Raw genomic sequence first — 15,858 nt, 5'->3', positions numbered from 1 at the left:
CTTTAAAAGCCCAGTTTGAAAACCCAGAATGGGAAAGCAAGTATGTCTGGCTAGTCAGGGGAGTAAAACAGGGGGCTGTAACTAGAAAATCAGAACTGCCTAAGTCCTCAGATGGACTGGACACACAGAAGCAAAGAGGAACAGATGATCTGATTTGATAACTTTCTCATTATCGAAAGATCCACACCTAATGCATAGAAAAGAGGAAATACTAGAGTAGCCAAGCAACCAGCATGAGGCAAAGACGCAACACGTTGCAGGGGACAGTCCTTCAGAGAAGATCTGTAATTCACATAAATTAACTTGAGGATTCTCTGGCTTCCAGCTACAGTTACTTTGGTACAAGGCAAAAGGGAAGGTCATCTTTGATTAGCCAGGAAGAGGGCAATACCCACTTCCAGAGAAAAACTATGAGACTACTAACTTACCCTCAAGTTTAAGCTGAATACAGAACACTTTGGCCTTTATATAAACAGAACTGACATCACAGTCACATGGTTTTATATCACTTTTGGCATCCCACTTTCAAGAGAGTGACAGCTGGCTTTGATTTGATTTCAATATAAAGAAAGATATGTACTAAAGGAGAAACTTAAACTGCTTTTATTTTCACATAAGATCTGACTTTGGTTTATAATTAAAGTGCTAAATAAAAGCTACATATTGAATGTTTGTAGTCCCAGAAGGTGATGCACAAAAGCAAGTCAACTGTATTCTTTAAGTATTACAATAATTCAGTATGTTTATGCCTTATGACAGAAAGGAAGAGAAGCATAACTGAAGCTTTACAACTAAAATATTACCAGCTAGAACTAAAGGATAAGAGTATCTCTGCTGAAGCATAAGCATGTAATTTAAACGAGTTTGCATTTAGATATTGAAATTATTAACATGTTGGAGTACATTGATTGGAATTCAGTCTTCCCTACATCTTAAACAGAATAAGTTTTAATTCAAACTCTTAGTTTGCCCAATCCAGCAGCACAAGAAGGCTCACATTATTTTGGTTTTATTGTGATATGGTGGAATACAAAAAAATAGTTTTGTTTCTGTCTTAGAGCTTGTCTTATTGCTGAGCAGACTGTTATCAATAAATTCGCATATTTTAGTGGTCGTGAACTTGGGAGGACTCTATCTCTGGCTTTGTGCAGAGACCACATGAACTTAATCCTCACCAACACTACATGACACTCTAGAGCCACAAAATATGGTATTCATCCTTTGTTTAAGCGGGAGAGTAGCTGGAAGGAAAGTTGGCCACAAGCAGCCTGAAAGTGTCGAACACTGAAACATTCTACCTGGCTTTTGTGTCCTGAGACGGAGGACAGCTACACAACCAGAAGGAAAGCAAACTGGTGCATCCCACGCATGCTGGCTAATGGAGAAGCAGCCTGCCAGACCCATTCCTCCCGAGGACTCCAGGGGAACAACCTCAAGATTTATGCCTTGGCAGATCTTTAACAAATGGACCAAAAAAAGAAAAAGACCTGGTCTGATGTTTCTATTTCACTGCTGACGGTTATTTCATTTCTTTTCAGTAGGTCTGGGCAATCACATAATCCAGGTGAAGCACATACATATAGCACATCCAATAATGACAGTGCTGACTGAAAAATATATTCATCCATTTATTCAAATGCTAGTTCAACAAACGAAAGTACTACAGGGAACTAAATAACTTAAAGGTATATTTCTATACCAAATTTAACGGTCTTAATCTGATATCACTTACACATACACACACAAGTTGTGAACTGCAGGAAGGTTTATGCTAAATTACTGGCATATGTGAGTGGCTGCAAGTTTTGCTTCAAAGGTGTGACCAAGCATTTCTGCTATTTGTGCACTCGTTTTACCTTCAGATGTTTTGTTGCATTCTCCAACTCTGACAATATCCCGTAGGGCACAAGGGGAATACCAGTGGGGTTCATTGAAAGTATGGCCTTGTTGAGATCATCCAAAGTGTTTAATAAAACTCCTGTGCAGTTGTCATCGCAAGCTAAATAAACCATTTTAATAGGAGAAAGCAATATTAGTATTAAGATGACACCAAATACTGAAATTTATTTTTATTTACATGGTACGTGCCTTAACTTTTTGAGTTAAGAGCAACTAAGTATAGTAATTTTGAGTATGCAGATTTGTAGTATTGCCCTCCCCTTCTTACCCCAAGAATAGACCTGTTCCAAACATACCCTCTTTAGATCAGCACGCATTCAGGTCTTATTGATCCTCCTGGCTGTACTACAAGCTTATTGAGCTTATTTAGCTATATTGCTATAAACCCAAGGTGATACCACTAACATTCACCCAAACAGGTTAGGAAGACAGGAAATTCAAGCCTATAGTGGTATAATTCCATTTATTCTTTGGGTAGGTTTTTTGTTTGGGTTTGTTTGGTTTTGTCTGTTTGTTTGGTTTTGTCTGTTTGTTTGGTTGTTGTTTTGTGTTTGGTTTTGGTTTTGTTTTTTACTTATACAAAGCAAAAGCTGAGTCCTAAATCCCAATTTGTTGTAAAAGCAGATTACTATAGTTGCTGTGACTTTCTGTTATCGGCCCTCTCATAAGGAATTGCATGACTAATTAGTGGTAGCATATGACTAATTACTGGTGGAGAATGCCTACATACCTGAGATAACTCCAAAAGTATTATTACAGCAACCTCATATCCAAAGGGTAAATGTCACGGGAATTCAACATTTTCTAATAATGTTAGAAAAGTATTATTAAAAAAGTATACATTAAAAAAGTATTTAAATTAGCTTTCCTTAAACTTGTCTGTAACACTAAATAAGCCATTTTAAGGATCAACTGGTTATCTCATGCTATGATCTCTACTGTAGTTTCCTCTGTGTTCACAGGATGGTTGAGGTTGGAAGGGATCTCTGGAGATTATCTAGTGCAACTTCTGTTTTACAGAGACATCAATTTGTTAAGATTTTTTTCTTTTCATAGAAAGAATAGGGCCTGACATCATTCAAGGAATAATCATGCGCACATAAATATCACTGGAATAGACCAAAGAGCACCGGGAAAGTAAAGAATTTTAAAACCACCTACAAACACACTCGTCTTCCACAAGAAGATGTCTCGGTTCACACTCGTCACACAGTTGACCTGTCACACCTTGCTTACAGAGGCACTGGCCACTTGCTCGATCACAATTAACATGGACAGAGCCGCTTGGATTGCACTGACACAGATGGCAGCTGCCACCGGGAAGCCGAGGGTCACCATAATAACCAAGGGAGCACCTAGACAGGGAGGAACGGGACACTGAACATAAGGGGATATTCATCATGAAATTGGACATTACATTTATCTTTGAGGTTTTTAATTAATGGCTTCTTAACAGTAACTAATAAATCACTGTAAGTCCTTGAGCACTCATTCATATATTTATGAACACTGAATAATCTATTCTAAATACAAACATGGCTCATGTTTAACAAACTGTCCTTGGGAGCTGGGGATAAATGGGGACATCATGTGTGACTCACCTTTCACAGTACTGTCCTTCATATCCTGGGAGACAAGCATCACAGTAGTAATCCTGAACATTTTTCAGGACGCAGGTAGGACTAAAACTGGAGGAAGGATAAACAAATACCTGCTAGTACATAAATGGGAGACCATACAAAGACAGAGAACACCTTCAGCCACAGGTTAAATATTGTAAGCAACAGCATCCTCTGCTCAATCTGATGCAGTGCTCTAGAATTTGCACTTCAAATTATCTGTTTCTTTAAAAGTTTGCTTTTGCAATGTAACTCCATTACTGTATAACACACCAAAGCACCTTATGGCCTTCTTTTTTTAAAAGATGAGACAAGGAAAAATGGATGCTCCTTGACATGGCTATAGTACATATCTAACTGAGACTTTCACGAGAACAGAGTCGCTAGACTCTTATTCTGATTCAGTTATCCAAAAGCAAACAACAAATGTTTTTCAGACTTCTGGAGAAAAAAACCAGCCTGCATAGCATTTTGATTTTCAAAATATGAAGTGGACTGTTCCTCTACAAAAAAAACCATATGTATGAATTTCAAACAAAAGAATACTTATTCTTCCCCTAGGATTGATCTCATGAAAAGTTCCTGCATTGACTGGAAATGGCCTGAATCTTTCTAAACACAAAAGCATTGTTAGTAGAAAGAGACACACATTTGAAACTAAATAATGTCAGAGCAACTTACTCCATTATCTATAAAACATTCTATGTGGCTGATCTACTTTCAAGAAAAAATTGACTATTCTATCAGTTGATATTTTTATTTTAAAACCTCACAGAGTTACCAGTAGCAGTGAACAACTCAGAATGTAAGCTCAATTTACTAAAATGGGTAGCTTTCAAATGTCTAAAAATTAAGGACATGGTAACTACTGTTGTCATATCATGGAGGGAGAAGGAGGGGGTACATATTGCACAAGAAATCCAGAATGCTAAAATGTACATTGGATTTAATAAATTCTGGTTACCTAACAGGGTTGGCTCTGGGACAGGCACAAAGAGAGCAGTCGTTGACGGATCCAATTACTTTCCCATAGTAGCCTGGGGCACAAGCACTGCAGTAATCACCAACTGTGTTATCTCTGCAGTTCTGATACACAAAAATGAATTTGGACAGTTTAAAACAACAAACAAACAACAAGAAGAACTTTATCTTGGCCTCAATCAATAAATGTATACAATTTCCAACAATCACCTCTAAATGTCACTGCCTGTTGGTCAGCATTCTCTGAGTGGAGCAACCTTTCATGCAAAAATAAGCAGAATTCTTATACGAATAACTCCTCAGGCAGGCTGACCTAACTTCTGTTCTACATTTCCATTAAAGTTTATATAGTTATGCTTCTATTAATCCAATTCAGGCCAGGAAATCATGGTACAAAGCAAAAAATCCTCAAAGGAAATAAAAAGCAACTGATGGAAAAGTTAAGCGGGATACTACGATGAAAAATATAAAGTTTCAGTGTTTCGGTAAATGCATTTGAATGCTATAAACCAAGGATCATCTGCAGTTAGGATTCACACACACTAATTTGTCAACAGTACTGATCAATAGCCAGTGCTATTGATACATTAAATTGGTGTTATAAGCATAATTCAACTGACTAGTCACCAAAGTGAATAAAATTCAGTTTCTTCCTTTTTTTTCCCTGTTTTTTGATTCATATTCTTGCTAATGCATATATTTTAGAGGTTAGTCAATGACACTAAGCAGTAGCAATGCAGCTTCCTATTGTATGGGAGCAGAAGTCAGAGGAGAAAGCCATCTCTTTTGCCTACACTACTCAGACGCAAATGTTTAAGTAGTAATCTTAACATGCGAGTGAGTTGCCACCCCTGCAATGAGAAGCTGAGAGGAAGAATGACTAGTATTCACTAGTGTGAAAGACCTGTGTGTTCTGGCCTTGTAGAAATGAGAATCATAGTTCTTATTAACGAGATTCATACTTTAGGACAAATCTGAAAGCTACAGAATAGTTTACAAAAGCCTAAAGGACTAAGGAAACTCACTTTAAAAACTGACTTCTAGAATGAATTCAGCATGAGTTGGCTTTGAACTAACCAACTTACCACTGGAAAAACAAAGAATCTGAAATAAAAAACTTTAAGAAATAATACTGAGCCATAACAGAGAACAGACTTAATGTGTTTTATTTGGTTAGCTGAGAATTTGCTGTCTACAGGGCTGTCAGCCCAAAAGACAGAGGCAATGTTTTAGTCAGATGTGGCCCCTCTTTGCAACCTCTGGGATAAAATAAGAGAAGTGAGCAAATAAACCTACCTGAGGCATATCCTTATGCTACTCTAGTCTCTGGGAGTTAGAATAGCCTCACTTAAAGTTGCCCAGAGGATGCTCTTCCTGAGAGACAAAGAATTTGACTTTGACCTAGTCTGTGGTACGGTATGGCTTACCGTTTCCTTTACTTATTTTTTGTGTAACTACACAGACCTTGGCCAGATCAAGGACAGAAGCCCAAAAAGCCGCAGAGAAAAACAAATAAACTAAACTAATACACAAGTTATTTTTAAAGTAAAATTAAAAGTAAAATAATTAACGATTTTGAAGACATTAGTTCCCGAAAAGCTGGATAATTTTACTGAATGGACCCTAAGTGAAATACTACTGAGATTTTCCATTTTTCAGAGCTGGGGGGGAAATTGTACTTTATCCACATAGTACAGCCATATACTTCTCCCAGAAAAGCTTTCCATAGGTTACTGCCACTGTATGCTCAGGTGAAACCAACAGAAAAATGTAGAAATTGTACATACCAAGCACTTTCCAGTTTCAGGATCACAGGTTTCACTGTGATTGTTGCACTGACAAGGCACACAAGGTGCAATCAGAGCGTGAGGCTCTTTTACATCAAGCTCTGTTTTCTTTCCCCTGTAGTATCCTGGAGCACAGCTCTAGTTTTAAGGAGAGTAAAATAGAAAATATATATGATTTTGGCTATCAACAGTTACAAACAATTCTAAAAGGAGTTTAAGTAACTTTTTTATTATTTCACTATTAGACACATAAAAAGGATTCAAGAATTCTGTACCTGACAGGATAATCCAGCATAACCAGCAGGACATCTACATTGTTCTACAAGATGAGCTCTAGCTCTGCCTAGATGCATTTCTTCAAACTTCACTGCAATTCCCATTGAGATATTTGCAATTCTACAAGATATATGTAGAAGAGAGTGTGAACATCTAGAGAAGTCCTAGCATCAAAACTGAGATTCAAACATTTTTATGCTTCAAGGTCAGAGCTAACACACAATCTCACATGAACCCCTTTTCCTAAATATCTCAAAATCTGAATATTCCTTACATTTTTATGGGATTTCAGGACCTACAACCACCAAATCAGTAGTACTTCAAAGTAATATAAGTTGATTCCCACTGGTCTGTGAAACTTGACAAGCCTGCCATGCAAGAGTACATATTTCTGCCTCTGAAATGCTAGACAGAAATACATCCGTTTTGCCCCACTGATTTTTGGACAGAGCTAAAGAAAAGATAAGTTGAGGGTCTATGAATCAAAAATTATCCCAAATTTGGAGGCAGAATCACACTTCTTCTGAGCTGTGAATATGTAGAAATATTGGGTTTCTATGGGATGCATCTCTGCTTGTCATGTTGGTTTCTGAACTAACAGATGCCAACGACCACATCCCATCTCCTCCCTCTCATTAGTAACCCAGTTCTGTTCAAAACGGCAGTAAAATGCTACCATTCTGAGGCAGGAATATTTTACTACCACTGCTCAAAGTACATAAAGATATAAGAGAGACCTAGATTGGTACAAACCAAGAACTCAAGGAACCATTTGTTTCAATTGAAAAAACAAACAGATTTCAATAGTCATAAAATAAGATGGGAAAGAAATAATTTAGAAAACATCTAACTATATCACCTATCCTGCAGAACACTGCATCAGCCTGCAAGGTTCTTTATGGAATTTTCTATCAAAGTAAGCAGCAAAGACATTTAGTGTGTCACAGAAAGAATTAAAGAGGGATTCTGGTGTCATTAAAGGTTGTGTTTTCTTATCAGAGGAAGAAAAAAGTCATAAATAGGAAATAGGAAATTTCTCTAATTTGAGTTAAAACTTTACTGTATAGCTCAGTTGGGACTATTTCTAGTTTAAATTACAGTAAATCAGAGATTGCTTTACCTGCTTTGCTGTAATCCTTTGCCATAAGCTGCCTTAATAAGGATGTATTCAACATTGCTTAGCACAGACATGAAGTCAGAACGTAAGACAGGTTTGTCAGACACAGAGTTAAAATACTTCCAAGAATCCTAGGGAAACATAACATGTCTTATTAAAACCACAAGCATTCAAGGTTACTTAGGTTACCTCGCTTCAAGGTAATGCTGTTCTTCCTTACATGTTCTTTCAGAAATGCAGTCACAGTGACTATGTCTGAAGTTTAGGTCCCAGAAAACCCAAAATCTTGTTCTATGTTAGAAAAAGACATGGGTTTATATAATTTCTCCTCCCCTTCCCTCCACTCAGCTCCCATGACTGGTTTCTATAGGAAGACAGTCCAGGCCTGCAAGGCACACCTTTTTCTGGCTAGATCTGGAGAATGCAGACAGCCAAGAGACCAGGACTTCACAGCACTCATTTTATGTACAGTTAGAAACAGCTGCCATAACTGCATCCTGCCTCCTTTCAAGAAGAGAGACTAGATTTCACCTCAGCCCCAGTCAGCAGAGTCCCCAGAGACCAAAGGACACCATTGTTACCTCCTCTGAATTTGTCTGGTGAACACTACTGCAACTTACTGATGCTCCTGGGCTGTGAGTATAACACACAGGCTACAAAATTATGAGACTGCCTGAGAGTGACGATACCTGACTGTCTGTCATTTACCACTGAAATCTGAGTCTGTGTTTGAAAAGCTTGCCACTGCAACATCTTCAGCACTTCCAAACTAGGAAACAACGTTGAAATGTTCATTGCTTCTATAGCGTGATATTCCCAGCCATTTTTTCCCCTAAAATAGACACATTGTAATCCAAGTGCTCGATTTACTGCTCAGCCTTCTTGACATCAGATATAGAATCACAGAATCATAGAATGTCCTGAGTTGGAAGGGATCCACAAGGATCATCGAGTCCAGCTCCTGTCCCTGCATATGACAACCCCACAGTCCACACCATGTGTCTGAGGGTGTTGTCCAGTCTCTTGAACACTGTCAGGCTTGGGGCCGTGACACCTCCCTGGGGAGCCTGTTCCAGTGCTCCACCACCCTCTGGGGGAAGAACCTTTTCCTCATGTCCAGCCTGAACCTCCCCTGGCACATCTTCCTGCCATTCCCTTGGGTTCTCTCATTGGTCATTAAAGAGAAGAGTCCTCCCTTGAGGAAGCTGTAGACCACAATGAGGTGTCCCCTCAGTCTCCTCTTCTCCAGGCTGAACAAACCAAGTGACTTTAGCCACTCCCCATACAGCTTCCTCTCCAAACTCTTCACCAACTTTGTAGCCTTCTTCTAGACACTCTCCAGTAGCTTTATAACCTTTTTATCCTGTGGTGCCCAGAACTGCACCCAGTGCTCCAGGTGAGGCCGCACCAGTGCAGAGCAGAGCGGGACAATCACCTCCCTTGCCTGGCTGGCAATGCTGGGCTGGATGCACTACAGGACACGGGTGGCCCTCTTGGCTGCCAGGGCACTGTTGGCTCCTGTTCAACTTGCTGTCGACCAGAACTCCCAGAACCCTCCCCGCAGAACTGCTTTCCAGCATCTCATTCCCCAGTCTGTATGTACAGCCAGTATTGCCGTGTCCCACGTACAAAATGCAACACTTGCTCATGTTGAACTTTGTGCAGTTGGTGATTGCCCAGTTCTCCAATTTGTCCAGATCCCTTTGCAGGGCCTCTCTGCCCTCGAGGGTGTCAATAGTTCCTCCCAGTTTTGTATCATCAGCAGACTTACTTAGTATTCCCAGATATGTGTTTTTTTGAAGTATTTCATTAAATATGTAGAGCTTTTCTGTAAAATCTCATGGAAGAAAGGAAATATTTCTACACCAATGTTTTGGCTTACCTCCTTCATTTCTACTTCTTTGTCAGTTCTTACTCCATTTTCTGGAGAAGGGATGTCTACATAGATGACCAACTTGCTGGTGTGACCTCCTTTCATTAGAATCTGTGGCTCAAAATTTGAGGTTCCAAAGCCATCCAAAGCATAAAACGCAACAGTATATCTCAGCTTCCCTCCATAGGCCATGAGCTGTTTTGATAAAAAATTACTTTTATTTATTCCAAGGTTAGAGCTACTAGCTGAAAATATTTTAATGTCATCAGAAGACCTGAAAACTGTCAGTTCTTTGAAGAATTGACAATAAAACATGAAAATTGAGTTAAACTCAGCAGTTTTTGCACCAAGGTTAAATGCATATTTCAAAAAAGAAGTCTCAGGTTCTTCTTTGGTTCTTCAAGGTACGTACTCAATATTCATTTAATTCCTAAGCAATAGAGATTCCATGATCTATATACTGAATCTAGCATCAAGGCTGAAAACTCTTTCAGGTTGCTAAAGTAAAATTGAATATATCCCTCTTTTCCCTGCTGTGCGATCTCTGAAGAGTAACATGGTAATTAAATGTGGGTGTTACCAATTTACAGGGTCAAGAAAAATCTCATTAGGAAAGCGTAATGTAAGCATATAGTTTATGCTTGCTATAAATGAAATCAGCAACTTAATGTCTATAATATGATGACCTACAAGAATAGAACTAGCGCAGAAAAATGTTATCAAATAAAGTGACTATTATTCAATAAAGGAGTGACTATTAGACAATAAATACATTATCTACAAAGCATTCTAAGTATTTAATGATCTTACCTGGTCTCCCTGAAACTGCTCTGGTAACCTCCAGTAAAATGTTTCTGTCTTTAAGTATTTTCTGACTACGGCAGCATCCAGTAAAATATCAGGAAACTGCAAAAATACTCCTTCCACTGTTCCAGTCAGGTTACTTGGAGCTACTACATGCAGAATAGACTGATCGGGAGTTAAGGTTATCTGCAACACAGAGCAAAGGACTCATTGAACAAAAATATTCTGTTCCAGTGTTCACTGTTAACAGTTTTAGCTGCTTTGAGACAGTCAATAGTCCATTGTAGATAAATGCTCAAACCAAAAAATTGGGAAACATGTTCAATATTTTTTTTTAAAGTGAAGAGTGACGTACAAGGTTTCAGAAATAAGACTATGACCACTTACCACTTGCTTTCCTTTTTGTTCTACCATGTGCCACTGCCTCGGTAAGCCAGCCAATTACAGTCAGCCTGACTAATGAAACGCATGCAACCTTAGTCACACCAGTGTGGTACCTAACATGAGAATAACACAAAACTGTATCGCTATATTTATGTTGCTTTACTTACAGGAATTCTCACATGATCTTCTAGTTCTGAACAGGATGTGGACATCCCAAAACAGAAGCACGGAGTACAACCTAGTGCATTGTTAGCAGACAGAGCAAAAGTTCCAGGTTTACACTCACTGCATTGTAGACCAAATACATTTTCCTGAAAGAAATAAAAAAAACACAACAGTACACTCATGTTACTTTCCTAGCTGAATGAAAGATGATGCTGGAAGAAAAACTAGTTGCTATGTAAACTACATAAGAGGAAGCCAATTAGTGTATCTATTCTGTTTTACTATACAGTACTTATTTTTTCATTATTTTCCAGTACTGTTAAAAAAAAAAAATACACAAGCCACAAAACACCAGAACATTCATGTATTTGATTTTCTAGCAAAAATTAGCAGCTCTATGTTTCCATTCAAGACAGAAAAATCTTTCCCTCTCCCTCACCGCTCCATCTGGAAAATGGGCTCCCAAAGCCAAAGAACCTCCTCAGTATGAATAGGAATCAGAGGACCTATTCCCAAGTGTGTGGTTTTTTGCACTCAACTCTCAAGTGGTAAGTCCAACTTGAAGAAACACTCAAAACTACAGTCCATGCCCACTGGCATCTTTAACCGGAAGATAGGAGTCCTATGAAAGCATATATTTATGGCCTTGAAGTAAATTCTTTTATATCAGTGTTTCAAGAACAGATTCCCAGCTTTTCAGAAAAATCTATACTAAATCTGTCTTTAATTTTGCCTTTTTTTAATACAAGAATGTCAATTCAGACTTCACTATTAGCAATACACATGAGCTATTCTTAAGCACTGCCTTTGGTTATAGCATAGGAAAAAAATTTGAACTTGCAACATAACCACATTTTTAAAAATGTTAGGAGGAAACTTCCTATCATTATCATTTGGATTTTCAGAAGAGCAGGTTTTATTATCTAAGTCAATGTGCTGTTCGAAAACCTGTGAAAATCATGTGTGTATGAGCAGAAAAAACTCCTCTGTATTTCATTTTTTCCATTTGTATAACGAAAGTAAGAATATAATAGCTTTTTCGCTGGAGTTTTCTAACATTTAATTAGTTTTTTAAAATGCTTTCACACCTAGGATGGAAGAAGTTGTAGAAGTGCTGTCTATCTTTACACAGAGAATGAAATAATTCATTGCCAAAACAGCATGCTTTTAAGTTAAGAAATAAACCTTTTAATCAGAGATTGTCTGCTCAGAAACTTCAAGATTTTATCAATTAATATGACCTGCACTCAGAAGTGCAACTCTTGCAGCAAAGTATTCCTAGAGTCTACGAAGGAATTTTTTTCCCTGGCTTGAGGTGGAAACATTTTCTCTGTATGGCTCATTGCATCAGAATACTTTTAACTATTACAGCTGGTTCTTCTCCAATGTTCTGTGTGTATTGAGGAAAAAAACCTTTTAAATAGCAACTAAGAAATAATGTATATGAGTCACAAACTATTATTATTGGAACTATTTGTAAGGCAAAATAAAACAGTAGACAAAAGCAAGCAGGAGAAATAAAACACGTAAGAAGTGTACCATTAAAATGGTTTATATGGCACTGTTCTCAGTATCAGAAGGCATTTACATCATACAGACAAATATAGTGACGCTGAAGTCACTAGCACCATTCCCATATATTAAAAAGTATTTACAGAAATTTTGCACTAGAACTCATGGCCAGTACTTTGTCCTATTCAGAAGGAGGCAGACAAATCTAGGAGAAAAACGAAGAGCAAGACATAAATCCTCATCCATTTCTATCTTACTATAGTAATCCACAAAAAAAGAGGACTCTGAATGTACTATAAGAATGATGTGGTTACAGAAATTCACTTAGTACAGAATAAACACACAGATCTTACGTTTAATAAATGTAATCTATTTCAATGCAGGACTGCAGTGAGACCACAGCTGTGAAATATAACAAATCCTGTACAAGACTAGAAAGACAGCAAGGATTCGGCATTAGTCAGCTAGAAATGACTTTTTGTGATTAGGCTTACAATGCGTCTTGATCCTGACTTCTTAACATACATCCACATCAAATTCCATTAATTCTGTATAAAAGAGAACTACAGTACCATGCCACAATATTTTTATGACCACAAACTGGAAATAAAATTATCTGGATACATAAAACAAAACAAAGGGAGGTAGGAGAGAAACTGTCTAGTATTATCACAGGAATTTCTGAGAACAGAAATAACAATGCCATGTTGGTAACGTTGCTATTTCTTCTACCTCCACCTGTGTTGTGTCTGTCTAAGTAGGGAACCTCATCTGGAAATTTTTAACACAGCCGATGAATAATAAGACCTATTTTGCACTAGCATGGAAAATCCTTTAGGGGTGACTTAGGTGTACTCGGAACCATCTCAAAGAAGGGATGCAGATTGACTTCTGAAGTCCTTTCAGCACTACACCTTCCATCACTTTTATGTAACAAATGACCAGAGAAGCCCCAATGCTGGCCCAAAAGTGTTTGAATACTTCAGTACCTTGCAAGTACAGATGCCAGTTTCTTCTTCACAACCACATTTTCCTTCAGTGTCACCACACATCTCAGCTTTCGTTCCACTCAAGTCGCAGTCACAGGCAACACAGTCTGGGTAGTCCCTGTAGCCTAATGCACACCTGGAACAGTCTTGTCCTCCAAATTCAACTTTGCACTGGCACTGACCCATCAATACATCACACTGGAGACTGGCTGAACCAGTGTCACTACAGTTGCAAGCCTTAGATGAAAAGAAGAAATGTTCATAAATAGCAGATCTTTAAAGACTTTTGTTACAACTGAAACAGAACAGTAAATTTAGAATGGCCCTTAAAACTCAAATGTTTGTCAACAAATACTATACAAAAATAAAAGGGAAGATCTTCCACATAGAAATGGGTTTTTTAGTGTGTATTTGAACAAAGAACAGCCCATGGCAAAAAGTAAGAGTCTCTGTTGATTCCCAAATCTGGGTTGCGAATCAAAAAAGTCGAAGGAACATGTTCCAGAAAAAATTCCAAAAGGATTAATTTAAATTCCTATGTATTGAGTGCAGCAAATAAACTAAAATAATGGTATAGAAATGTTGGATGAAAGAAATCCATAAGTACAACAATTTTATATCATAGAAAGAAAAATCTTAGTACTGACATTCTTTTAAGATTTCAAGAAGCATTAATAAGGTCTACATCTTGCTCAAGTTCCACTTAGTATTTGATAAGGAACCAAGAATCTCATTGCATCGAAAGGTGGGAAGCTCAATGTAACACTGCAGCTCAGTACCAAAGGAATACTGTTCCCTGGCAGAGCCCATCCTGCAATCAGTAATATGAATCTGTTATTACAAATATGCAAAGTGGATGTACTTAATTTGTCATTCTTTTCTGAAGCAGATCTAATCTGCAGTATTAATTTCATACCTGGGGTTACTTAACAAGTCCAGTTTTGCTCTGTAGTTATTTCTAACAGTGCAGGCAAAAAGTCCATTCCATCTGTCATCACCTGACTGTCAGTATTTTCCGAGTCTTCTTTCATCATCATCTCACTTTGAGATGAAAATCCTTACCTTGTAAAGCACTCTACACAGGGACCACAAAACCTATTAGCATTACTATGGACCCTGTAGCAAGTTTGCTGCTCATCATTAGTACTCTCTGTATTAAGCAGTGTTTACTCCAGCAGCGAGAATTAGGTACCACGCTGCTTAGTCTAACACACCATGACCAAAGTAAGTTCACAACTGTGGCTCCCAGATACCATTAAAGGTCTAAAGCTTTTAATGTTAAACTCAATTTTAGGAATCATAACAATAGAAATAATTTGCATTTACTTCTATCTCTATCAATATGTGATTAAGATAAATAAGGGCTCTAAGGTACAAGTAACTGTGCCGCAGCACACTTGAAAACGTTTGCAAGCAAAACATGACTACAGCTCTGCTCCATCACTGCACCCAGAGATGGATGCTGAACGCCAAGAAAACTGTAAGAAACAAAGCCAGATGAAATATCCCACTAATGCAATCTGTGTTGCAAAAACAGACCAGCTGGGCTTCTGAAAGCTTCTCCCCCATTTCATCCATGTAGAGAGCGTGCAAGAGCCTTTCCAGGGCTTTTCAGTAGACATTGTACTGGATCTCAACCTGCCAGAGCCGAGTATTTAGCACAGGGGAGCCTCCGTTGGGACTGTTACCTGCAGATCACAGTATTGCTTGTTGCACCAAGAAAGTAACTAAAACACCTTAGAGCAGGGGTGTCAAACTCATTTTCACCAGGGGCTGAATGTAATTTTAGGACTGTATAAATGTAGGAGTAACTCCAAGTTACTCTAAGGCAGGAGTGTCACCGAGGGCCACATCAGCCTTGCGGGTGCCTTCAAAGAGCTAAATGTAATTTTAGGACTGTATAAATGTAACTACTCCTACATGTAGGAGGCAAGGCTGATGTGGCCCTTTGTGAAAATGAGTTTGACACCCCTGCCTTAGAGTAATTCGTGTTAATTACTGTGATGCCGTAACCAAAAGGAATGCTAAACAACTTAGCAAAAGTGAGCACTTACATATTTAATTAAACTTGACCATTAGCAAGTGCTGTGGAATCACCCCATGAAAAGAACACTTCAGGGAAATACACAGGGACCAGCACGTTGTATTTGTGCGACATTAGGTAACAATGACAGTAGCTGGTAGTTTAAAGACCGGCTGCCAAGTAAGTTGATATAAATCACCAAGATGGTAAACACTGAAGAGCTATTATAGGACTATTTTATCATCCTTACTCTAAAAAATTAAACAGAGAAAAAGAGAAAACAATTTGGCTGATACTTGTACTTGTCAAGTACTCACTGCATACAATGACAGACCTCGTCAAGTTGATTATATTTGTGGTTTTCCTCCATTGAAATTACTTATCACATTTATGTAATTCTGAGGCTTTTAAAAATCTCAACATTTATAA

At 38.2% G+C, this 15,858-nt stretch overlaps 1 protein-coding gene across 1 annotated transcript in view; it reads right to left on the bottom strand.

The window, feature by feature from the left end:
- The window catches only part of LAMA1 (laminin subunit alpha 1), a 104,354-nt gene that overhangs the window by 32,120 nt on the left and 56,376 nt on the right, over nt 1–15,858 (bottom strand). Inside the window, exons 23-33 of the mRNA XM_065627943.1 lie at nt 13,407–13,643; nt 10,908–11,051; nt 10,363–10,542; nt 9,562–9,747; nt 7,683–7,810; nt 6,562–6,682; nt 6,287–6,424; nt 4,483–4,604; nt 3,501–3,587; nt 3,061–3,254; nt 1,857–1,999 (exon numbers count right to left, since the gene is read on the bottom strand). Coding sequence (XP_065484015.1) covers nt 1,857–1,999; nt 3,061–3,254; nt 3,501–3,587; nt 4,483–4,604; nt 6,287–6,424; nt 6,562–6,682; nt 7,683–7,810; nt 9,562–9,747; nt 10,363–10,542; nt 10,908–11,051; nt 13,407–13,643 — 1,680 coding nt within the window. The remainder of the gene's footprint in view (nt 1–1,856; nt 2,000–3,060; nt 3,255–3,500; nt 3,588–4,482; nt 4,605–6,286; nt 6,425–6,561; nt 6,683–7,682; nt 7,811–9,561; nt 9,748–10,362; nt 10,543–10,907; nt 11,052–13,406; nt 13,644–15,858) is intronic.

Source organism: Caloenas nicobarica, chromosome 2, assembly GCF_036013445.1.
Source record: "Caloenas nicobarica isolate bCalNic1 chromosome 2, bCalNic1.hap1, whole genome shotgun sequence".
In the NCBI taxonomy this organism is placed as follows: Eukaryota; Metazoa; Chordata; class Aves; order Columbiformes; family Columbidae; genus Caloenas; species Caloenas nicobarica.
This window is presented reverse-complemented; position numbering and strand designations above follow the sequence as displayed.